Here is a 24,690-nt window from a genome sequence, read left to right as displayed (position 1 = left end):
TAAGTAGCTTAAGTGGAAACTCCATTTGTATTTTCAATTTTCAACACATTATCACAATCTAGAACCGTCGCAACTTCCTGTAAACCTATGTAAACTAACAAGAGTAAAGATATAATTGATTTATTCAAGCACTTCTAGTGAATCATTAGCAGCGACAATTTCAAACAGCCACCACTGATATGGAAATTGGACGCACAGTCCAGTGACAGAAATCTAGTGGTACATTTGTCAAGTTATGCATAAAAGCATTTCATAGCAATGGCTGCAAAATTGCGCTCGTGCAGTCAAATGTTAAATAAAAGCACTGGAGTAAGAAATTTAAAAAATGTTGTGCATAAAGTCAAAGCAATTAAACGGCTTACGAGTAGTAATGACAAATAATCGCAAGCATATTCTTTTTTTTGAATCATGAGCTCAAAACAGAAGATGATGGAGCGAGCGCCACATCTCACATGCGGAACATGCTTTTGATTTATTTGCAAATATTATTCCAGTCAAGTCTGGAGTTGGCATAAATAGGTTCAGTCAGAGAAATTACAAACTGCTGAGGCCGCTGCTAAACCCAGAAAAAAGAGGTTTGACTCTCCTCCACGACCACTCAATTAATTTTCAGTCTGACACAGATGGTGTGCAAAGCATGAATAAGCCTGGCATGAGTTTGGCCATATTGTCTAAGATCCTTTTTCATCTACAAGCTTTTCCAGGTCCAACTGTCATCAGTATAAACGTTCGCTCTGGGGTTACAAATACTGCAATATCACACTGTTCGGTGCTTGCCAAGATTTACGATCTAAACTCTGGAAACATGAAATTAATTATCTTTTTATTAAGTTATTTAGTACCCTGTAGTTTTTAAATCCAGACTGGAACAAACTTATTCTAATATTTATTCACTACTATTATTCGCTTGCTTACTGCACGGGCAATTAATCTCACCATTGTATCCTCAAATTTCATGTTAATTTCTTGTATTTTAGTCACCATTTTTTGGTGTGTGTGTGTGTGGCGGGGGGGGGGGGGGCAATAATAGAGCAGCAATGTAAATCTATAAGGCCCCGTCCACACAATAACGGATTTTTTAAAAACGCAACTTTTTTGTTGCGTTTACGCCTTCCGTCCACACGACAACGCAGATATCCGGAATGAAAACGCAACTTTTTACAAACGCTGGCCGAGGTGGATTTATTTAAAAACGCTGGGTCTGTGTTGTCGTGTGGACGGCGTATCCCCGGGACTTTTTAAAAACGCTGACGTCTTGCCTGTGACAAAAACGCTGTCGTGTGGACGCGAATCGTTTTCGATGCGTTTTTAAAAAGTTGCTTTTTTTAAAAAAATCCATCATCGTGTGGACGGGGCCTAAGACTGACGTCACAAGCTTTTTGAAGCAGAATTTATAATTAAAAAAGCAAGAGAGGATGAACTTAGCTCTGGTAGTTGACTTGAAAAAAAAAAAAAGAGACTGAAGGAGTATGTGCATGAATGGTGTCTTTGACAAGCAATCCTTTTAGCGGCCCCTGGTGTACTCTGTAGAAGTAAAGAAAGCTTGCTGCGTTATGGCAGCACGGTCATTTCCTCCATTAGCCTAAGTGGATGTCTTTATGTAATACTGGCAATCAGGTCTGCTTTGTTTTGGCTCATTGACGCATTAGGCACACGAGCAAGGATCTGACTCACATTTGTACTTCTCTTGGACATCGGCATTACACAAGCTAACCAGCCCCATCTTGAAGCTGAGAACTCGCATTTTTCCGTTTCGAGCACTGGTGGAAAGAAAGAGAAAAACAAAATTGTGTGTAAGTTCAGAACTTGTTGAAAGTGAACAATCACAATTGCCAGTGGATTGTAATATACCCTTACACTGATCTGGGAGGTACAAAGTGTACGGCAGTACAGCACAGGTCAGTGCAATTGTGTGAAATTGGATTTGAGCACATCTAGAATAACTAAAAGCACTGCATGGACTTAATGAAGTGTCACATGAATTTATGCATTGAAGAGGAATAATAAGCTCACATACATCCCATTGTCAAAGACACAAACTTGAATGTATACTGCATCAACAAACTAAGTAATGCATGAATTACACACACACATCCAGCACTTGTGAAGATTACAGTTATGACTGTACAGTCTCATCACTTGCCAATGGAAAAGCAAGTGAGATGCTGCGGTGCCCTGGGGGAGGTGTGTGTGTGTGTGTGTGTTTGTGTGTGTGTTAGGGGGGTGCTTCTGTGGAGGGATTTCACAGGTCTGGTGCCAACACACCCAAGAAGAATTTAGTGCAGCAGTTGTTTGTCTAATTAACATTCAAATGACTTAGTGAGACATCAGGAACATAACCTTCATCGGAGGATGTCAGATAAATGAACTAAAAAGTTTAATCAAAGAGAAAGTTGCATTTCCACTACAAAATTAAAAAACAAAAACAAAGCAGAGTCTGTGTTTGTTATTGAGAGGGAAAACCAGATTGGAGCAGGTCATTAGAGTGAGGTCACATGACTGTCTCTACCCTCGTTAGATTCAGAGGAGCTGGAGAGCCCATGGAACGCCTGGCTGTCAGCAGCTTTCATACACACTTCCATGCTATTTTCAATATGCTCCCCAGTGTTGCTCCTGGGGGGACATGTCACTCTTGTACATGGTGATAGTGTGACACACACTATCAGGGCATATGCATGCACAAACACACACACACACACACACACACACACACACACACACACACACACACACACACACACACGAGCTGTGGCATACCGTTGTGTATTTTTACTGGTGCATTTTAACAGCCACACCAAAACATAGATTTGGAAAAGCAACGACAATTAATGAAATTTACACAGAAGGTAAATTTTCTGATTAGCAGCAAGGAGTTAAAAGCTTCTCTCTGAATTTCCAACATGGGGAGGGTTATTCCTGTATTTCTGTCTATAAATTTGTTTTGTGAAAACCAAACAGTCCTAGAGGAAAGATGGTGTGATCTATCTATGCAGACTCTTTATTTTCTTTATTTTAAATTTTATTGATGTAGAAATGAAACCTGTTTTATCAACATACAAACTAAAAAAAAGAGTATCAGTCCCACATTTTTCTCCATTATATTGGATTTACCTGCCATTTGGTAAAATTCAGGCCATCTGTTACCTGGTACTACTTTTCATTACCACCACAGCTCCTGAGTAAACCGAGCAGCTGCTAAAAGCATAAATTAATGTTCGCCACACACAAAAATCCAAGCCACTGTAGCAACCCTGACAGCCATTACGTTGAGGAGAGGTCCAGATGTTTGTCTTAAACAGCTGATGAGAGAATCAAGAGAGGTGTCTGCAGTCTTGAAGGCTACGCCACGGTAGTTTCGTCAGGCATCCATCTGTTTGGAGGAGGTTTAGTAGAAGGACTGGCAGAAAAGTACCCGATACCAAGGTGGATCTAGCCGAGCAGAGCCTGTGCTAAGCTGTGGAAACAGGGCTTTAGTGTTTGTGCGTGTCGGTGATGTGAATTTTAAATTATTTTTGGGGCTGCGATTGACAGAGACGACCAAATATAACTTGAAGAGTCAAGAGTTACACTCAGCTCTTTGGTACCTCTAACTTCCATACAGGAAATATCCAATGGCGGACATCACCTTAGGTGACACCACACTGGTGAGCTGACCACTCAGGTACAAAATCAGACTATCAGAAAATAATAGAAATAGGAATCCACTAGAAGGGTGACAGACCAAGGCCTCATTACTGAAAAATCAGTCATCCTGACTGCTCTTCCTATCTTTGCTTGAGTTTCAAAGAAATGAAAATCAAATTCTATATCACATGCAATTGTTACATTCAGAATGACTTAATGACTTATCTATAGGTTTGACTAGTTTGGGGCACTGATATATATACACATTCAGGACATTTAGAGCTAACAGACCAACATTATCCACAGCTTCTGAAAGCTTCTCCAGCAGTTATGCCTTTCAAGTAATTCTTCTTAGTGCATATTGTCCTTTATTTTCATTGTCATTGCTGTACAACCATAACAGCAGTGGAGTGTCCGCACCGCTATCCCTCTGGGAAGCATCCGGTGCACCACAAGGAACAGTTCTGTCTCCATTCCTGCTTAAAATATTACATGGACTTCTACTGCAACCTAGGCAGCTACTTGCTGCAAAAGCTCTACTGGTCTGACCATGAGATCATCTGACTACATGCTTGAGGACTTTGACAGGAAGTGGCCAAAACCAGCTCCAGTTGTTATTTGAGGAGTGGGTCTCTATCATTGCCTCCCAAATAGAGACTATTGAGCAAATGGTGGAGAAAGGGATGTTTTCTAAGTGGATTCTGAGCCTGATAAACCCACTCCATGCCATGGAGATGGTTTGGCATAACATCCACAGATCCAACTGAGCCGCAGGAGTGAATGGATCAGGGAGTCTTTCCTGACAGCTGCCATCATGTTGCTAAATGTTTTTATACAACTTATGGGGGTGTTTCCGAGGTATATGCATAGCCAGCATTTTGTTGTGTTTCAGTGTATTTTCTTATTTGTGCAGTTTTGGGAGTTTTTTTGCTTTTTTCTGCTGAAACAAAGTGACAACATGTGAAGGATCAATAAAGTATCTACAATACAACATCTCTGTCATTTCTGACAGTTTGATGTATGCCATCCTAATTTTGGATTCGTTAATCTGGAAATCTTTTGAACAGTTCCACAATAAATCCTATCCTCAAGATTCCCCAAATGCAGTTTGTAACATAATACCAGAAAAAAAGGGTCAAAGAGTAATTTTACAAAAAATAATGAAAAACAGAATTAAGACAGGATTTCTGGACTTCTGTATTAAAAACAGAATCAGAAAAATAACAAATCATTAAAAAATGTCAACATTTCATATGATTTCAACCAGAAAAATCAACTTTTCATTCCCCGGATTCTTCTTTCTTGTGATACACTTTGTGATACTCAAAATGCAACCAAAGTGCCCAGTGAAGATAATGAAATAAAAAACAAAAGACCAGTGGGTTTTAAAATTTAGGGTAATAAATATATTACTACACATATTACTACACATCTATTCCTACCTGTCATAGACGTTGAGCAGCCAATTGAGGCACATATCGACACAGAGTGGAATGTTAACCAAGATGGACCTCTCCTCCTCCAGCCTTTCATATAGAGCCGTCAGGCCGTGGATCATCTCCACCACGTCCATCACATGGTCCCCTTGTTGCAGCTCCTGCTCCCGAAACACCTCCACAAGACTGGTCAACGCCACTAAATCCACTGAAACACACCAGAAAAAAAAAGACATTGAACTCATCTGTAAAACTGTGGAATCGGATATGTTACACATGTGCATGCTTTACAAAGTTTTAGAGGCTCTTTAGTTATTTTATGTCACTGAAACTACCTTCCAATGTAAGTACAGTGAGACACAGATGTAGATCCTCATCCTCACCGCAGTAAATGAGAGCATAAGTGACCACGGCGATTATTAACCCTTTTCCCCCACTTAAGCCCTGCCAGATGTTTCAAGAGCAATGACACAAATTTGATTCCCTTCTTCTAAACTAATTTGACGGCCCATCCCTAAGAGCACAGCTAAGAGGGTGTCCACTGATGTCAGGTATAATTGGATAACACGATAATGGGGTAGAACAGGAGAGGAGATAACAGTATTCTCTGGGTTGGAGAGAGAATCATCTAAAAATGCATTTCTGATGGTCTCTCATGTAGCGCTGCTCAATCATTCATAAAGTATAGGAGATGGAAGGAGTTACGCAGCTATAAAGACAGCCTGGCAATTACTTTCTGGAATGATATCAACTTATAGAGCAAGGAAAGGTGGGATAAGTGAGGGGGCGAGAGAAAGAAGGAGGTATTAAGATGGGGGGTTTTTTCACCCTGGACTGAACATTCCAAATTTTTATTAGAGCAACTTGGAATGTGTTAGAGAGAGAAGGTGGTGGTAAGGTTGATTATAGAGTAGAGTTTGTGTGTGTGTGTGTGTGTGTGTGTGTGTGTGTGTGTGTGTGTGTGCGTGCGTGTGTGTGTGTGGAGTCGACATGAATAAAAAAGGTGTGAAATTGCACAAGCAGTGGCAAGTATGGGCTCATTTGGAGTCAGTGGGAGTTAGCTCGGCAGTCAGATGAAGATGAATGACATTGAGGGTTTACTGAAAGGCAGAAAGAACAAAGAATGTGAGATATGAGAAAACACAAAGGAATCATGACAAGAAGCATTGGAGGAATCGCAAATAAGACTGAAAAATTGGCAGAAACTCAGAGCGTCTGGCCTGAAGAGCTCTGACCCTGAAGAGGTCGCACATTCAGATCTTTGCCAGGCCGCAAAAACTAATTGCCTTCCATTTCTGGGTGCCAAATTGCGTAGTTATTAGCTATAATTACTACGTGTGTCTTGATGACTGGAATACGGTGTTTGAGCAGCTCAGGTGGTTCTTGAGGTGATCTGTACTTTTGATTGCTGGATTGTATTTGGGACATTTTCAAACACATGACTTGTACGATGACTTTATAAAGACATGCATCACAACTAAATCTTTATCTCGTGTCCAAGGAGAAACTTACGTCTCAGAGTCTTCTGAACTCGTCGCAGCTTCATCGCCGTTCTGTATGCTGAGAACTTGATGTTGTTCAGATCCGCTGGGGGGATGGAGAGAAACAGATGCAAAGAAGTTGGAGTAAATAGAAAGATGAGGTGTCACTGAGGAATTAAACCTCACTATCTCCCTGCATGTTTTATAACACCATTGCAGAAGTTATTAGCGGGGAGCTGTATTGCTAATTTTATCAGTGGACACACATCAGATAGAAGAGCATCCCTGAGTCCCCAGCAAGTACCCCCCCCCATCAGATTAGATTAGCAGTGAAACACATGATGTCGTTCCCATCAAGTAATTAAAGGCTAAGCAAATTGAGCCGTGTAGGTTAATGACAGTAGAGATGTAGTCCCTCAGGTGTTGGAAATATGGTGCCTGTAATGAGCAGTACGACAGAGCCTTCAAAGCAGCGGTGCAGCAGCGCCGTGCTGCAGGGTCCTGCTACAGCCAAATGTGGGAAGCGGGGATGGGGGGGTGTTGGGAGGTATGTCATCTCACCTAGAGTTTGGTACAGTTCTGTCATCTTTGGATGGTCCCAGCATGTCGTCTGAGCCTGATGACTGGGAGAAGTCAGAGAAATGAAACGGAGACAGGGTTCGTAGAAGTCGTAGGATGAAGTCGCACGTTTTCAGGTCAGGAAGATCAAGGGAAAAAAAATACGGAACAAAAGAGTCTCTCAGATAGACAGGCAGCTGTGGGAGATGTGTTACATGTACGCATGCAGTACTGTAATGTACTATACTGTACTGTAGAGTACTTTACTCTTGTGTAAGAACAGACCAGACATCATTTTGATGACTTGTATGCATGCATTAAGTGTATTAAGCTAGTTGAAAATAAAAAGGAATTCTTGACGCATCGAGTCAGTCCAGACTCTGAGGCATTTTTAACTGCAGCACTCATCGTGTTAATGATGCAGCTGATCATTGATTGGTGGCCAATACATGATGAAGAAATTAAATAGTCTCAATTGGAACAAACCGTAAAAAAAATGGGACCCTTTGGGGATAAACACTCCTTACACGCATACTCACACACACACACACACACACACACACACCACACACACACACACACACACACACACACACACACACACACACACACACACACACACACACACACAAATGCAGTTCATTGATAACACCAGCAGCATTCTAAAGGTGAAACAGTATTGATTAGGTAAATAGATAAATAGATGAGTGCTCAGGCAAATGGGGCTCAGGGCAGCTCAATAGAGTTCCTCCTTCATTAACTATGGGCTTTCTAGTAGTTATTATTTATAAATGTTTGGGCAGTAGAAGAAATGAATGAGCTGAAAATGTGCTGCAAATTCTTTCAAGCATGAATAAAGAAGAATTCTATTCTGTGGTTTTATTTGCTTGTTAAAAATAATCTTATAACTCACGAGGACAATGGAAAAACAAACAAACTACCCGCCGATCAAGATTGAACCTGTGTAGGAGCAATCTTGAATAATACTTCTGTGTGGAGCAGTGAAAACCAAATAAAGTAATATCTATCCTTAGGGGTAAACCAACATGCTCCACAGACATAGACTTGTCGTGTCCGTTTGATATATTACAACACCCACCTTTATTTAGCCTTAAGTAAAAGTACTTACTTTATGTAGTAGGGCACTTTGTTCGGGGAGATGGCACGCTCCCACGGTATCTGCACTGAACCTGTGGTGTCACACGGACATTCATTTCAGAATATGAACATCAGCCATGAAAAGCCATTGTGTACAATGTCCCTGACAGCGCGTCCATTCACATGTTCCTAACAGAGCTGCTCTGGGGTACAGCAGACACAGAAAATCCAAAGAGACAGATCTATTGTGTAGGGTTTCCACTGCGTCGGTTTTTTTGGATTAATTCAAAACGGGGGGTTGAGGAGTTGGATGGACATACAGTCATTGCTGTGACGTTTTAAACGGCCTCCAAGATGAACTACAGGGGTTTCAGCAGAGGATCAGCTGGATAGGCTGCTTAGAATGGGTAGACAATACAGTATACGACAACACAAGGATCCAGAGGCCTGACCGTGAATGATACAATAGGCCATTAGATTCCTAGTGATTTATTCCTGCATACATAGTTAGTAAAGCAGCTGATCAAGAATAAGGCCATGACTGTAGGATTACTTTACTTTTGTTAAGGATCGCTTGAAAAATCTTACAATTTTCAGCAATGTTCGCTTTATGAGATTACCACAATAAATGTTAAAGAAAATTACATCTGCCAGAAAGATGTATGGTGGAATAAAATGCAGCATTCTTTTTTATTCTTAAATTAGCATGAAAGCACAAAATAAAATGGCACCCGAGAGTAAATGTACTCTCGGTTGTACAAATCTGTGTCTGCATGTACAATTAGAACACTTTACATTATACTGCATGCATTTGGATGCATTTCGCTAAATCAAATGAAATAATGTAATAATGTAATGAAATAATGTAGACATGTTGTTCCTGCAGGCAGCTGTGGAATGAGTTAACGTGACTGTAGTAAAACTGGATGGGGTTGATGAGGAAAATCACCCAAACTCCACATTTTCAGCTTCCCTTATTTAACAGGGTTAAATAAGGAAAAGTAAACGACACCTCCTCTTCAAATCTTTGAACAACAGCACAAATATGCATCTCTGCTTAAATGGGTGTGCTGACGTGACAGCGAGCATCGCTGGAGGATGCTCATCACAACTGTAGAAGTGATGACAATAGATGAGCGGAATCTGCCAGCTCCACTTCCGACCCAAATCCACACAGAGATGGCGCCTCAGCACAGATGGTTGTGACGCAAGGTGACGACTAAAAACAGCAGAGGGGGACACTTACTGGAGAGGAAGTGTTGCGATCCGGGACCAAAATCTCTGTGTGCATCCTGGAGCTGCTTTAGCCGCTCCTCAATTGAACCCTGAGGACATACAAGTAAAGTCAAGGGGAATCACATTCTTCTTCTCCACCACAAATCCCACAAATAGAAATTCATGCGCATAAACCACGTGCCCTGTGGAATGTAAATCATGTCTTTTTCCTCATCTGGCCCTCTTGAAGGACTTTGAAAGCCTTTAAAGAGCAGCAGGTAATAAACGAACTGTAGACACCGACAAAATATATTTTGTTGAAGTGAGGACAGTAGTTGACAATGTGGAAAGAGCCTGAAGGAGGAGGAAATTAAATGACAGAACTGAAAAGCCTCTTGTGTTAATAATTGCGAAGGCCGCATTGACAAAATTAGGTTGGTAAAAGCTTTTCATTTAAGTTATGTTTCCCACAAAAGAGGATTTGGTGTCAGTCCTGGTTTACTTTAAATTCACGGGTTTGGCAGATGAATCGCTGTCAGTTGGATGTTTGATACATGTCATCAAACAATGGGGGTAAATCCACCCACGGTGACGGAGCGATGAAGACAAGGGGAAGACAAAATGAGAGGAGCCTTTACATTTCAAAGAACTGCACACGCAGGGAGGCATAATGGAGAAAGTCACATGTATTGTATTGGATGGCAGGCATTTCTCAGAACACTTTCCTGCTCCTTCGCCAGCAAACAATGTAATCAGGAACCTGGGTTAAAATTGGTTGGGACGAATAGACAGCATTGTCAACGTGCCATGATCGTGCTGCCAACTGAGCGGCGCCTCACAATCTATTTGTTGTACAGATCATTTGGGCTGCTATAAGGAAGACAAATTACCTAATTATCCATAATCGACAAATATTAGCAAATCAAATTTGAAAATACATTTTCGATGGTGTCGGAGGAGCCGAACCCGACACGGCAAAGGGATGTCACTGGAATTGATCATTTATCATTTTAATTAAGAGAGAAATGTGACACAGAGAGGGAGACAGAGGCACATCCTGCGTTCTGCTGACTCTGACTGCGAAAGGCGGCCAGATGCCAGGTCAGTGCATCTGATTGCGCTGAAATGTAATAAATGTGGATGAGAAGAGATTGACTGAGGGTGTCAGAAAGGCAGCCAGAGGACGGGTGGAATACACAGAAATGGCTTTTATTCTATTTAACCATTTGCAACACCTGTCCCTTTTTTTAATGTCACTTAGACTACTCATATAACAGAAACTTGGTCCTACATCTGGTAGATGAATATCTGCTGGTGAGGAGGGATGCTAAAAGCCTTTCTAACCATGCTGATCACCAGGGGGATTGGAGGCTATCACTTCCTGAATCAAAGAACAGAGGACACGTCTACTACTGCAGCACACAGTGCATGAAAAATTTAGCAGAAATCGTCCTGTGAAAGAACACATTACATTTTTAACAACCGGCGATTGTAATCTTACGAATCTATTCTTGGTCTGCGTGTAACTTATTTCAAACAGCGTGGGAAGTAATTATCTCTGGTCCCAGGCCTTATTCCCTTTTTTTGTTCTTAAAGCCCAAAGTTCAGGAAAAGGTCATTTGTTGCTCCTTCTGCCTGAAATCAAATGCAAAAAGATCCGATTCTCAGAGAGCTGGTCTCTGGCACTCAGATTAAATCTTTTTGATTTGTATGCAGTCACATCTTTGGTTTTATTCATAGAGTTTCTGCTTGTATGCTTTTCAGTAATTTGTTCTCATAGTGAGCGTGTTATTTTTATGACTGCAAACCTGTTTATTCCTCCTTTTGTAAAAGGAATATTTAATTACAGTTACCTCTTGATTAAATAAAGTTTAATAAAAATTAAATACATAAAAGCAGCGGTGACATACTGCAAGGGATGTCTCCTTGATAATTGATAGGCTACAGTGTGTCATTAAAATTTTATGCACATTTGAATTCTTTTAATGATCATTTAAAATGAACTACTACGACCCTGATGAAAACAGAAAATATACTGTAAAATGAGCCAGGAGAGAGATAAGCCACTGATGTGTTAACTATTTTTAATTTTCATATGATCTCATCCAACGCATTAGAAAAAAGATGTTCTTGACAATAGCTGAGTACATTACTCATGTATTGTACTTCAGTTATTTTAAAGTACTTCTACTTCACCTAAGTATGAGCATTATATGTTTGAGTAATCCTGTTGACAAGTCACCAAAACAACCAACAGAAAAATGCAAAAATAAATAAATAAAAGGAACCCCAAAGGATGCACACCCTTTAGCTGCTGATAACTAAATTGTTTATATGTTTTTTTGCAGATTAAATGCATTCAATGGTGACAGCCAGACTAAACTTTGAAGTAAATTCATTCTAAATTGCTACTGAAAGTATGGAAGTATGAAAATGCATTTAGACAAATGCAGGATGTTCATAACATCCACTAGAATCATTCTGGAAAGCCAGGACATTGAGAAGCCCCACAAAGGAGAGAATGAGTCCTGGGAACGTTTCAGCAAAGAGACTCTGTGCAGCAGGTTTGCTGTGAGGAAGTTACTCCCTCCTAAATTGTCTTTGCAGTTCAACTGCATTTTCATTCTTCCAGTAGCATTTTAGAATGAAGATCCTTTCTTTGAAGTTTATTCTGGCTGCTGTCTTTGACTTCAATACATTCAATCTGCAAAAACCCTACAAGCAATTTAGTTATCAGCCGCTAAAGGGTGCATACAATTTTTGGGGACACCCTGTACACACACACACACACACACACACACACACACACACACACACACACACACACACACACACACACACACACACACACACACACACACACACACACACACACACACACACACACACACACACTGTACTGGATGGCAGGATTACTCGAACATTTACAGAGATTTCAAAACTGAAAGCTGTTCAGGAAATGGTGTTTATTTGTTTATTTATTTATTTATCATGTTTCACTTGGAAGGCAGAGGTTTAAGACAAAACCATTGATTTTATTCACTCAGAACACACAGCACAGAAAACAATGGTGTCCAAATCAAACCCAGAGTTTGTTCTGTATTCATTTTCATTCATGTAATATCTCAATTCCACACGGGGCAGGAGGAACACCTTTAAGCTCCAGGGAGGCAGTGACAAAGTGGCTGTTGGAAATTGAGTTTTGAATCCAAAAAGGAGTCAAATCATCATCAGAGGAGAAAGGGAGAATAAAAGATGAAGGAGAGGATGGAGTGGAAATAAAAATAAAAAAAACCCCATTAAGACGATACCAAGAACGATGGTCTGTTGAGATGACGCAGTGAAACCTGAATTTTCCTCCGTTTCTGAGTGAATGAAAACAAGGGAAACCCATTCCAGCTCTCCTCTAAGGGTCCAGGTCCTCAGCAGAGGACTTTATAAGCTGGTGATGCGGAGACTCGATCGGTACTGACTGCCGCACATTCCCAACTGTCCATCCTGCATACTCTTATTTAACATGTAATAAAATAACCCCTTTATCACACACTATATCAGCCAGACCCATGAATTGCAGCTCTCCTCTATGATAAGTGCACTTGGTGGATGGCTAGGAAAATACAGTAAAACTAACCTGAAAAGTAGTTACAATGATGTGTTATTTTCATCAGTTAGATCAACCTATAAGAACTATTTCAAAAATCAATGTTCCTTCAAAACATTGAAGAACTTTATGGCCGTTACTGCAGTTTCTAATTCCAAGGATTCAGCTAACTAATTAAAATTCAACAATTCAAAAGAAACAAAAATCTTCTGTGATCTGTCAGCTTTCCAAAATTTAAAAATAATCATCCAAAATTTAAGAAGCACCAAATGTTTTATGTGACAGAATTAAATGTAAAAACTCCAAACTAGCCAACAGTGACTGCAGAGAAATTCTGATGACCTTCAGCTTTAAAACGTGAAGATTGGAAAAATTCAGCAACAGGAATCCAACATCTCACTTCATTTTATGATGTTTAATCATCAAAGCAAAAAAAATTAAATAATCATTTGGCAAGGGCAGGCATAACAGCTTATAATACAAACTCATCAATATTCAATAGAAAAACCAATAGCTGTACCTTGTAGTTCATGACATTTGTAGAGTATTTGAGAGATCAATTCAAATTCCTAACATTGCTTCTTGCAGAGGTGAGCTTGACATCTTGCAAAGTTTTATTTTATAGAATAAACTTTTGCTGTTGGATCTGTGAGCCTCACCTATATCTAATTCAAAACTTTCTATTAGAAAATAAAACTGTGCAAAGTGATCACTCGAAGCAGAGTTTATCTCCCTCGACAATCTTCAATGAAACTGACACCTCTTTTCCCCGTTGCTTCCTATTTCATACTGCCGTTACTGCCTGGCTAAAATCACCTCCTTATGGGTGGTTGTTAGTCCCAGTTTACTTGATGTCATGACTTCAGAGGTGACTTCCTCTTTTAGTTCCCGTACATCTGCTGGAACCAGAAGTTATTTTGAATACTAACGTGTTCTTCTTGCTGGTCACACCAACAGGAAAACTCAACTTCTTCTGTCATCTGTACATCTGTTGGAACCTGGGTTCAGTTGAGACTACCTTCTTTTTACTGATTAGGACTGCAAAAATCCTGATCCCCTCAGCACATTTGAGGATATCAAAGTCATTTATCTTTATATTATTGTTAATTCTTAATTCTTTTGTTTGATGACTTCATTCACAATCAATTACTGTTAAAGCTTAAACACAATATTGTTAAGATAACATTTCAACTAAACTAACATTTAAAATAGCAGTTACTGCAAAGCTTTAATTATCACATTCAAATGTTTTAATTCTTATCACCAAGTTTTAATCATCCTCTACACTTTTTTAACATGCTGATTATTATTGCAAGGTCTAATCTTTCTCAACACCAGACTGATTAGTAATGCAAAATTAAACCATTTTCAATTTCAAAATAATTTCACCTTTGTTTTCACTTCTGCCACTGATCACAGCCATCTCCTGAAACTGTCAGCACCCTCTCATTGACTTTTAGTTATGATTTATGGCTTCTACAATATCGTTGCAACATACTTGCTAAAATATTGTTTTTATCATTGTAAAGGTTAATCATTGTTTCTGATATCATGAGTTCATATGGCAGTTTTACAGGAATGACATCTGTTCTTGTCCTTTTACCCTCTCTTTTTTTCTGCTCTCAAGTGGAGGTATTTTAATATTTTCCAACACAGTCCATTTAACAGGAACATGGTGTTCTCACACTAAAGGTGTTGGAATGGCTGAGTGGGATTTTATTTTGCTTGTAAGAACAGTGTCTTGAGTTTGGATGGAGCAATCAGCCTAATCTTGAAAGGAGTATACTATAAAGGGATAGTTGTGCTCTTTGGATAATGCATCCATATGTTTCAGCTCAAGTATCAAGGGGAAAGCAAGTCCATGTCAACGAGTCCAAGGTACTATCTCTTGAATTTTCAAAAGGCTTTAAGTTTAAGTGCCTTTAATTCATCTCAGAATCTCTCTTCCTGCAAATGCATGAGTTAATTTGTTTTCATCAATAATTTATTCTTTATATTTTTAACTATTCCTACCCTCTAATTTGTAGTGCATAAAAATGAAAGACCAACCATACAGCCACTCCTCACCGTCAGTCTCTCATCAACACACGGCAAACGGTTCCTTTCTAACTTTAAGTACCTCTTAAAATATTAGTGAACTTAACTCGTGACAAGGCCAGAAAAACAACAGCTGTTGGTAAACAGATGCAGACTGAGACTGGTGTGTAAAATCTGCTGGGATTTATGTGAAGGTAAAACTCGCTGCAGCTGTTTTACACTAAAAAGCTTCCAGTCACATCAACCTGAGGATATTTATTAGAATGGAGATCAGCAGCTCAGACGGGGTTTAACCAAGGACAGAAAGTCTGAATATCATTTCTGCCATAGCACTACAACCTATGTAACCCCCTACTTTACTAAATCCAAAGATGATGTATTGAACATACACCAGAAAGTGATAATTGTTAAAATAATAATCCTTTCTATATCATCTAAATTCAACTCAGTAAAAAATAATACTGTATGTAAAGTTTTTCTTCATGAGCTTCATTAATTTCAAAGCATTTCAGACACGTCAACAACAAAAAAATCTTTATTTTTATTTATATTTTATGCATTTTTCATTCATACCATTTCGTATCAAATCCTATTATATAATACATTTATTATATCAAGGGTGAGTTGAACACACTGTTTTAAACACAAGTTTTAAAAATATCACAAATTCTTATGAATGGCTGTCTTCGTGGAAAGTGAAACTTTTAACTGATTTAATATAAAATGTGATGTCAACATTCAAGGATTGTTTAAGAATATTTATTACAAATGTTATACTATATTATATTTCACCATAGTTGCCCATACTTTAATTAAAATCCGAAATCAGAAGGAGTGCAAGGAATCTGAATCTATAATACGTGTTCATCCTGCAGATTCATTCGTGACAGTTGTTTGACATTAAGTGATTATTTTGGGGCTATTTTAAGTTTTATTTCAGAAGCTGTCAGAAACAGATGGGGTACAGGAAGCAACAAAGTTTCCCATCTGGATTCAAACGTGAACAATTAAAGTTCATGGTCAGTTCCTCAGCCACTGAGCCGTCACAACATACCCTGATGTGGGTGCCTGATTTTTGTATTGCTCAGATTCATTTACTTATAATGGTACAAACCACTCAGTTGAACGGTTTTAACAATCCCCTTAACATTCATCAGCAAGCTTCCAAATATTCCGTAATCACCCCCTTCAGCGATATCAAAATCATATCAAAAGATCTTATTCATCCCCTAAAATGCACAACTGTCTTTGAATGGCTCAGAAAATAAGCACACATCAAATAGTCAGAGTTCTGGAATGTTGGCACCATTGAATCCTCACATAAGCCCCTCTCATCGGAAAACCACCTGAAACCACTTGTTAATGTCTCTCTTGAATTTGACTGTTGGATAAAGCTGTTGCTAAAATGTATTTGGAGAAAAAAAAAAGGAACAAAGGCACAGCAGTGGACTTTACCTGAAGCACTTTCCATCTGCTGTTGAGATGCTCTAGGGCACGGGCGTTCTCCATCGACAAATGGACATCGGAGATTGCCAGCTGGTGGGCCAGATCATTGATGTGCTTCATGCCCTCCTTCACCTGGGTCAGCTCCTCTTTAAATAACTGAGAAAGAAAAGGCTCAGGATAAACAAAGGGGAGCCTAGATAGCCGAAAGAGAGGACGTAGAAAAAAGGCATCAGTGAAACGTATTCAAGTTAGAAAAACGTCAGACACAGACAAGCATCTGGTCCAACCAAACTTAAATTAAAAAACAATAAAGGAAAGAACTTTGAATTTTACAACGTGTTCTATTTTTTTGAAATCAAAAACCAATAACATATGAATAAAAGGGATATTCTCAAAACAATAACAGGAAGAAGTTACATTTCACATCTACTGTATTATAGATATATTTAGATATGAATTCATTAAATTTATAAATACAATACATAAATGAAATATAAGCTGTATGTGAGAACTTCCACTTCATTAAATTTTGACTTGTGCTTCTTGAGATGTAGATAGAGCATATGAACAAATGGAAGGATTAGGGTAACCCCTTGTCTGTGTTTGATAGCTTTAAAATAACGGTTTTTTTATAAGAGTATGTGCACAACAGATCTTCTGACAATCTGACAACTAATTAATAGTTCAGGGAAACCTTTTCTCAGAAAGAACAAAGAGGACAGTTTCTTCTACTTAAAAGTGAGGTTCTGTTTTTCCATTAGTTTTTTATGACAGTAAAGTAACATCTTTTGGTTTTGGTCTGCAAACAAAAGATAAAAGATGTTCCCCTGGGAATTTTTGGAGGCTCCCACAAGATTTGTTTTATCATATTCTGCCAGTTTGAAAAGCAAACATTTTTTTAGATATAGAAAAATAAATATCTTGCACGTGTGTAATTTTAAAATCAAATCTGTTTTGAATGCATGCAGCATCTCCGTGTAAACGATTGAGGGAGTGCATATAAGGGATGCTGACAAGCCTACCCTGGAGAGAGACCTGAACATGTGCCGGCTGCGACAGGAGTCTAAACACTGGCATAATTATTGTGAAGTGCTCTCAATACTAATGAATAGTAGCGCACAATCACAGGCAGCCATGACACTCAGCACTCCACAATAAATAAACCAATGATCTATGATTTGTCTGACATCTATTCAATATATATTTATTCAACAGACAATTGTAACCCTACCATCTTGCTGATGTCATTTCTGAAGTACCACATCCTTGTCATAATCTGCCACATCCCAGCTACTCCAACAGGGACTGTGCAGGCAGGCAACCAAAACAAACATTGTAAAGAAACACAGCCTGGAAAACATTCCTCACATGCTCACTATAACCTACCACAGCTGTTTTTTGTGATAAAAAAGGCAGGATGTTGCTGTACGGATGTTTATTTACGCTGTCACAGCGTGTGCTGTTTCAGGGTTACCTGCAGGCGATTGTCTCAAAGACGACAAGTTACTCCACAGGTAAAACCAGTTTGTATCTGGGATTATTTATGTTTTATAATAGGGTGAAAAATGTGTGTGAGCCGGAGATAAAGTGTGCTCCTCCTGGGTGTGTGTTTTTACCTTGGTGGCATCTATGTGGTCCTGCAGGGAGTCAATGAAGAGATCCCCCACGGGCTCCCAGGCATCCCTCACCCCCTCCGCCTGCTCCAGCGCCACGGCCAGCTCCTCCATCGCTGCCTGGATCTGGATGAGACGTTCTAAGGTCCTCTCCATGTGTCTGGGGGATCACGTCATCGAAAACATCATTTGTAACCGCTCTATTCTTTGATGAATAAGTTCTCATTATAATCATGTTATTTTAAAAGTGTTATAAGTAATGTATATGTATGTCCGTGCTTCAGAACAGCACACGCTAAGAAAAAGGAAACTGTCAACGTCACACCTTTAAATGTCACTGCATATTGTTGATTTACAGAAAAAAGAAATATTCTTTTATTACTCCTTTTCTACAAATGTTTTTATGTTCTGTCTTCAACTCACTGAACCTGTGCTTTTGTCCCCTGGATGAGGTGAAGGTTGTGTTCACTACTTTTAAAATAGTTCAGTTGAATCCAGCTTTCAATGGCGGAAGGCCAAATCTGAAATCTTTCAATATGTCATTGTAATAAATTTTTAACAATTTTTAGGCAACAAGTTTTTATTTGAGGAAAATAACCATAATGCATCCCATCCGTCCAGAAGACAAACTTAAACTGTGTAAACACACACAGTGTCAAATTAAGAACAATAATCTGACCTATGACGGTCCACGCAGCGGGCTGTCAGCTTTTCCCACAGGTCGCTGGTAACGTTCGCCTGCTTCCACACCGAACGGCTCACATTTAAGATCCGCCGACGTGGAGACAGCTCTGTAGAGGGTGGTAAAGTTTATATGGCGCGACACAAACATATAGTAAAAGAGGAAAAGGAAAACAGAGCAGAAAGAGAGAGGAAAAAGGTGAAGAGAGCAGGGATTGTAAGTCAAGGAAAGATGAGAGCAAAACTTGGATATGCTTAGTTTACCAACTCTGTGAAATGTGGGAATGAGACAAAAACAAACCAAAACAAAGAAGCTGGAGATACAAGGAGACCATGGTGAAATGCACACTGGAGATGTCTTAAATATTTTCCAGGGTAGCATCCCATGTTCAAAACCAGACCTCATGGTGGTGGACAAAAAGAGAAACATCTGAGGGGATGGTAGTGTAGAACTGGTGAGGTCTGAGCTGGATATCTTTTCTAAACTTGGTGTGACATCATCAGCCGATCCACTGCTAATACTAACTAAGGAAAGATTTCACGGGTCCTACCAAACGACCTCGGGGGTCCAGACCAGCGAGCTCGCGAGTATGACATTTTGGCTAGCGGAGCGTTTGGCAGGGACTATATGGAAGCAGACCTTTTCCGTCGGTCAGGGTCTCCTCGGGCTCCTGGAAAGGGTGCTGAGCCAGGAAGGCCTGGGCAGATTCCAAAACCGAGTAGATGAACGGCCCGCGAGACTTGATATCCTCCATGAATGCCTGCCGGAAAACAAGCGGAGAGGGGGAGAGTGTTTCTATGTGGGAGGGAATGAAAGACTTGAGCTGTTTGGAAACTCGGATGCTGAAAGAAGAGTTCTGTACTCTGGACCTGTGCCTAACAGACACCAGAATGGTACACTACAGCTAGAAGAATTCCAACAACAGAAAATGAATGAACAATTTTGATCTTAGAGTCATATGAAAATAATGCAGCTGAACAGGCATTTTCTAGCTGGGCTTGTCACCCAGGATGTGGCGACATTTGTTTGAAAGCTTCCCAGTATCTTCTGTGGTTGTCCACGGTTACACCAACGTCCTCCCACTGTCTAAAAACATATAATATCAGAGCTGGTGAACAAATCCCCCACAATCCCAGTGGGTTATCTACAGGAATCTCTGAACATACTCACTGACAGTGACACTGACAGGACCACAACACTCAATTACATGGGTTTGCTTGTTGTAAGAGCCTGTGGAGCAAAATAGGAGAATAAATCCACTGGGAGAACTGGTCAAACAGAAGAACCAGTTAGAGCTGAAGTCAGCACTTCATGTTGAATACTACACAGCCTTAACAGACCAGATACCAGGACCTTGAAGAAGAGTCAGTGGGTCTTCATTCTTCTAAACTTATCTCTGTTCTGTACAAAACCCATTGCAGGTATGTGAATTAACGCCAGGGGATATCTGCACTCTTCAAAGTAATTCATTTAGGCGAAGCCTACTCTCTCAATCCTCTTAAGGTATGAAGAGATTACAATTTCAGCTGAAAATCTTCATTACTAGCTGGAATTAGCTGTGTTGTGAGCTGCAGCAGTGACACTGTTTCAGTGCTTAAAGCCCCTGAGGACCAAAGCCCGGCAGGCCTGGTATGAGCAGAGTTAAGTAGGCACCACCCAATGAAAAGCGAGAATCGCTGTTGTGAAGAATACATGCAAAGGTGTGCAATGTAAAGCTGCGGCATGAGATAGGATTCCCAGGCCAGCAGTAAGGGAGAAAACCTACTGATGGTTTTCTTCTCCTTCCCTTCTCAGAAATTTTCTCTAATTACAATGTCTCTCCTCACACTTCCTTGCCTCCTTCCTTTCGTCATTCCTTTACATCCTCTCTTTTCTCCTCTCCATCCTATCTTTAGCTGCTTTGCAGCCCAAAGAGGAGCTGAGCCACAGATTGCCTGAGCCAGCTGTCATGTTAAAACTTTAATTTAAGTTAAATTTCACACTCAGAGGCTTCATCTTTGGTTGAGGGAACATTAAGAGCAAAGCCTTCAGATCAGATTAAGATACATTATGGATGTTGAAGAAAAAATCCGAGGGATGAAATGGCTGCATTGACTTCATCTAAAGATGTTGATGTTCCTTGTACTCATCTCTGTTGGGGGTCCTTCTCAATGTAGCCCTGACAATACAGTAGTGGATACATTTTCATGTCTTTTCCCTTTTGCGTGAGGTAAAGAATATTCTGAATTTGCTAAACAAACAAAATCCTCTCAATGCCAAAATGCTTTTTTGTCTCAACGCCAAAACAGCCTCATACAAACATATCCTGCCACCAAAGACCACTCTCCCAAATATGCATAAAGTAACCATGCTGAAAAACCAATAGACTTGCAAATGCACATATACACACAAAATGTAGCACAGAGGGAGCTCATCCCACACACAATAACGACATCAGAGTGAATCCACTTAAGATCAATAATTCACATTTCTTAAAACGCTTTAATCCTCCATAGAAAACTGGGACGCAATTTCTCTCCCTGCTTTGTCAGAAAAGTTTTAGAGCGTCCAGATGCTCGGGAAGCTGAGGCTTCTCGGATAATAAAGGCTTGCTCTGTTAGAAAATGGAAAATTTCAGAGAGGAGTGGAGAGGCATCAGTGTTGGGATACTTCTGGGAAGAAAGAACGATATCTGTGGATTTAATACATGAAAAACAGACAGGGTTCTGGGAAAAAGGTGGAATGGGCAAGGAGAATGGAGACGCTAAGGGGACGGGGGATGGAGGCGGCTACAGAATGATGTTATGTGTTGCTCTTTTTGTTGTGCTGTTAATCAGGAGGCTGGGATGGAAGTTGATGTTGGGTAGAGCAGGAGCCAGAACCTTTATCTGTCAATATAAGTTTCCTTTTTAGCACAAACTGACAACATAAAAACACTTCCGTGCTTAGAAAGCCAACTAAATATGAATAAAACCTGTTGTGTTTGTGCGTGTGTGTGTGTGTGTGTGTGTGTGTGTGTGTGTGTGTGTGTATGTGCGTGTGTGTGTCAACACTGATCCCAGCTCTTGACACTAACCAAAAAAACAGTTTGAGACGTGAGTCTAAAGAGCATCAATTTCAAATGCTCTACTCTACACACACATCCGCGAGTAAGTCAATACTGCTTTTCACCAAATAATGATGAAAAGCTTCATATCTACCGTGTTTTAGCTACTGCATCAGATTCTCCTCCGAGTAAAACAACATTTACACAATGCTTGCTGGGCATTTCCTTACCTACTCTATATCCCATCGCAGCAGGCGGTGCCACAACAGGTCATTTGAAAAGAATTCTAGGTGACATGGTTGGAGTTTTGTTTCTGTCGCACTACCAGGTGTCTTCACACGCAGGGAAATCTGTTATTGTATCCCTTGAAGCGGTGATGTATTGTAATTGTCAGTGTTTGTGTGTTCGTCCGTCAGTCTGTTATCTCAAGGTCAAGATGACTAGGTCAAAATTAGGTCAAGGTCAAATTTCAACTTTTGTAAATACTTTTGCACACATCTCAGGAACAGGATAAGATAGAAAGACGAAACAAAAGGTGTTACATTCAGGGAGGCAAGGGGATGAAACTTAGGGCACAAGGTTCACCTTAAAAAACTAGGCCAAGGTCAAATTTTCACTTTTATAACTTTTTAGGTACACATCTCAGAAACTTGATGAGATATAATCACAAAACAAAAAGCAACATTTTCAGGAAGCCAGAGGCATAAAAATGTGTAGATCAGGGTAAAATTTTGATTTCAGGGGTGTCGCGGCATGTTGCAGTCTCTGACTGCCTTGTTTACCTTTGATCTGCTCATATATCAATGAATAGAATACTAAGTTTTTGTTCAATTATTCCATAAACTTGCTGAATTAATTCAGCCTGATGAGATCCAACAAATCTGATCTGATGATCCAACATAAAGCGAAGCTTTCAAGCCAGCTCAAGACTACCGCAAAACGGAGGTTGTGTGCATTGATGCAGGTTTTGAGCGTGAAACACTCTATGTATATGAGCTCCATTCACATAGGTGGTTAAATTCATTGGTTATGTTGGAGTGCAAATCTGGTGGCTCGCGGGTATTTAAGCCGCAGGATACAGACATTGTGACAGGGGTGAAATGAAAGAACAAAGTTTACGTAGTCTCTTTATATAGTTCCTCATTATATGAAGCAAATCCACCGGACGGGTCACGTCTTTCTCATGTAAGACTGTTTACGCTGCCCTCCGTGCCTTGGATGAGGAGCTGCATCGATTCAGATCTCTTCTCCAAAGTCTGTGGGTATTAATACTTCTTGATTGACTGCTCACGCACGAGTTTTGTTGCACCTGGCAGGATGGAACAATTCCCCTTAGCGACAATGGCAGCAGATAAATTAACATCAGCATAATGCGTGCCAATCATCTCTGTCCGACTCTCAAAGAAGAATCAAATGATGCAACAAATGTGGTGTTTTAATGGGAACACTCACCTGAAACACAAAGCATGAGTGAACAAAGAAAGATGAGAGCCATTATCACTGACTGAATCGCAACAAGCTTCAAACTTCTGTCAGACTTCCCCTGAGCATGTCTACACATAATAAATGTAGGAATCAAAAAGACTGACCCATGTGATCTGGTCTGTGGTGATCAGCTGAACTCCTGTCACTCAGTCTCTTGGCTGTGTCCTGATGAATCAGTTCAAAATCAGTTGTCCTGAGACAAAATATAATTCCCAAGCCTTCAGTGGTGCATTGGGTTCATAGACATTAATATGTAGATGGAAATAGTTATAGGAATGACAAACAAGTGCTGATCAATAAAGTTTCAACCTCTGAGCCTTGAAGGCTTGTGTGCCTTTCTATGCAAACAGTGCCCTGAAGGGATTTACCGGCCAGTTCAAACCACTAAACCACTGAGGAATTAACTGAGAGGAGAACATGGCTCATTCCATTGTCAGCAACTCTAACAGTTGTTTTCTAATCCTTAAAATTTGATACTGCAAAACAAGTTAAAGTGGCTGCGAGGCTTATCAGTCTTAAGCAATTTTGCCTCTCATTCCAGCACACACATCGCTGCAAAATGATCATTATCAGGGACTCGCAGAGATGGAAACTGAGGTGAAACAGCAAATTCTTTAGTGGTTCCGTTTAATTACGAAAGAGTCGCTGGGCTCTTGAAGTCACTGCTGTGCTGTGCAGATCGCACGCTGCAAGCACTGCTCTTTGTGCAGCTACGACTGATTGTGCATGCCAAAGCTGTCAATGAGAAAGGACGTTAACTAGAGATTAGTCAACTAATCGGTTAGTCGCCTCAACGACCAATCAAACGCCAGGACGTTTTGATGTCAATTTGCTACATTTTCTTATATTCTCACACATGGAGTATCTTTAGCTTTTGGGATGTTGGTCCAAGAAAATTGAGCCTCTTATAATAATACCTTGGATACTTATTTCAATGTTGCTGAGTTGGCTTGATTTGTCTTGTGCTTTGTGACATTTCTGTGTGAAACATTTAAGTAAAGAAAGGGATATAAATGCCACTGAAAAGAAGATGTACAGTGAGAGACGGTATGTAAAGAACCTCCAGGTCAGCATGAGGCATGAAAGCTGTTTTATGGGTTACAGTAATGGAACACACGAGGATTTAACAAAGGGTGGGATATTAAAAAAAAAAATTGGCCTTTTTCTGACAAGTAAATACACAAATCCCAATGAAGCAGGATTGCAAACATTAACCTTTTTTATTCTCAGGTGTTTTTAACTATTTATTAAAGAGTATAAACCTTTTGTTCCCACAAAAGCATATTTACACCACCAGAGGTGTTCCTTGGCTTTCCCAACACACATTGCAATAAAGCTACATATCAATGGTATCAATGACAGCTGAAATTGGAAAAAGTTTCACCTGCC

General features: G+C 40.0%; 1 protein-coding gene across 3 annotated transcripts in view; it reads right to left on the bottom strand.

Annotated features, from left to right (window-relative positions):
- The window catches only part of drp2 (dystrophin related protein 2), a 60,596-nt gene that overhangs the window by 18,979 nt on the left and 16,927 nt on the right, over positions 1 to 24,690 (bottom strand). For 2 of the 3 annotated variants that reach the window (XM_068325835.1, XM_068325836.1), the window contains exons 4-13: positions 19,431 to 19,551; positions 18,789 to 18,900; positions 18,113 to 18,269; positions 16,506 to 16,652; positions 9,444 to 9,522; positions 8,229 to 8,289; positions 7,103 to 7,164; positions 6,573 to 6,647; positions 5,067 to 5,268; positions 1,675 to 1,760 (exon numbers count right to left, since the gene is read on the bottom strand). In XM_068325835.1, coding sequence (XP_068181936.1) covers positions 1,675 to 1,760; positions 5,067 to 5,268; positions 6,573 to 6,647; positions 7,103 to 7,164; positions 8,229 to 8,289; positions 9,444 to 9,522; positions 16,506 to 16,652; positions 18,113 to 18,269; positions 18,789 to 18,900; positions 19,431 to 19,551 — 1,102 coding nt within the window. The remainder of the gene's footprint in view (positions 1 to 1,674; positions 1,761 to 5,066; positions 5,269 to 6,572; positions 6,648 to 7,102; positions 7,165 to 8,228; positions 8,290 to 9,443; positions 9,523 to 16,505; positions 16,653 to 18,112; positions 18,270 to 18,788; positions 18,901 to 19,430; positions 19,552 to 24,690) is intronic. The other variant, XM_068325839.1, reaches the window with a different exon arrangement.

The sequence above is a fragment of the Antennarius striatus genome, chromosome 10, assembly GCF_040054535.1.
Source record: "Antennarius striatus isolate MH-2024 chromosome 10, ASM4005453v1, whole genome shotgun sequence".
Taxonomy (NCBI): Eukaryota; Metazoa; Chordata; class Actinopteri; order Lophiiformes; family Antennariidae; genus Antennarius; species Antennarius striatus.
Note: the sequence above shows the minus strand (reverse complement) of the source record. Positions and strands in the feature narration are given on the sequence as shown.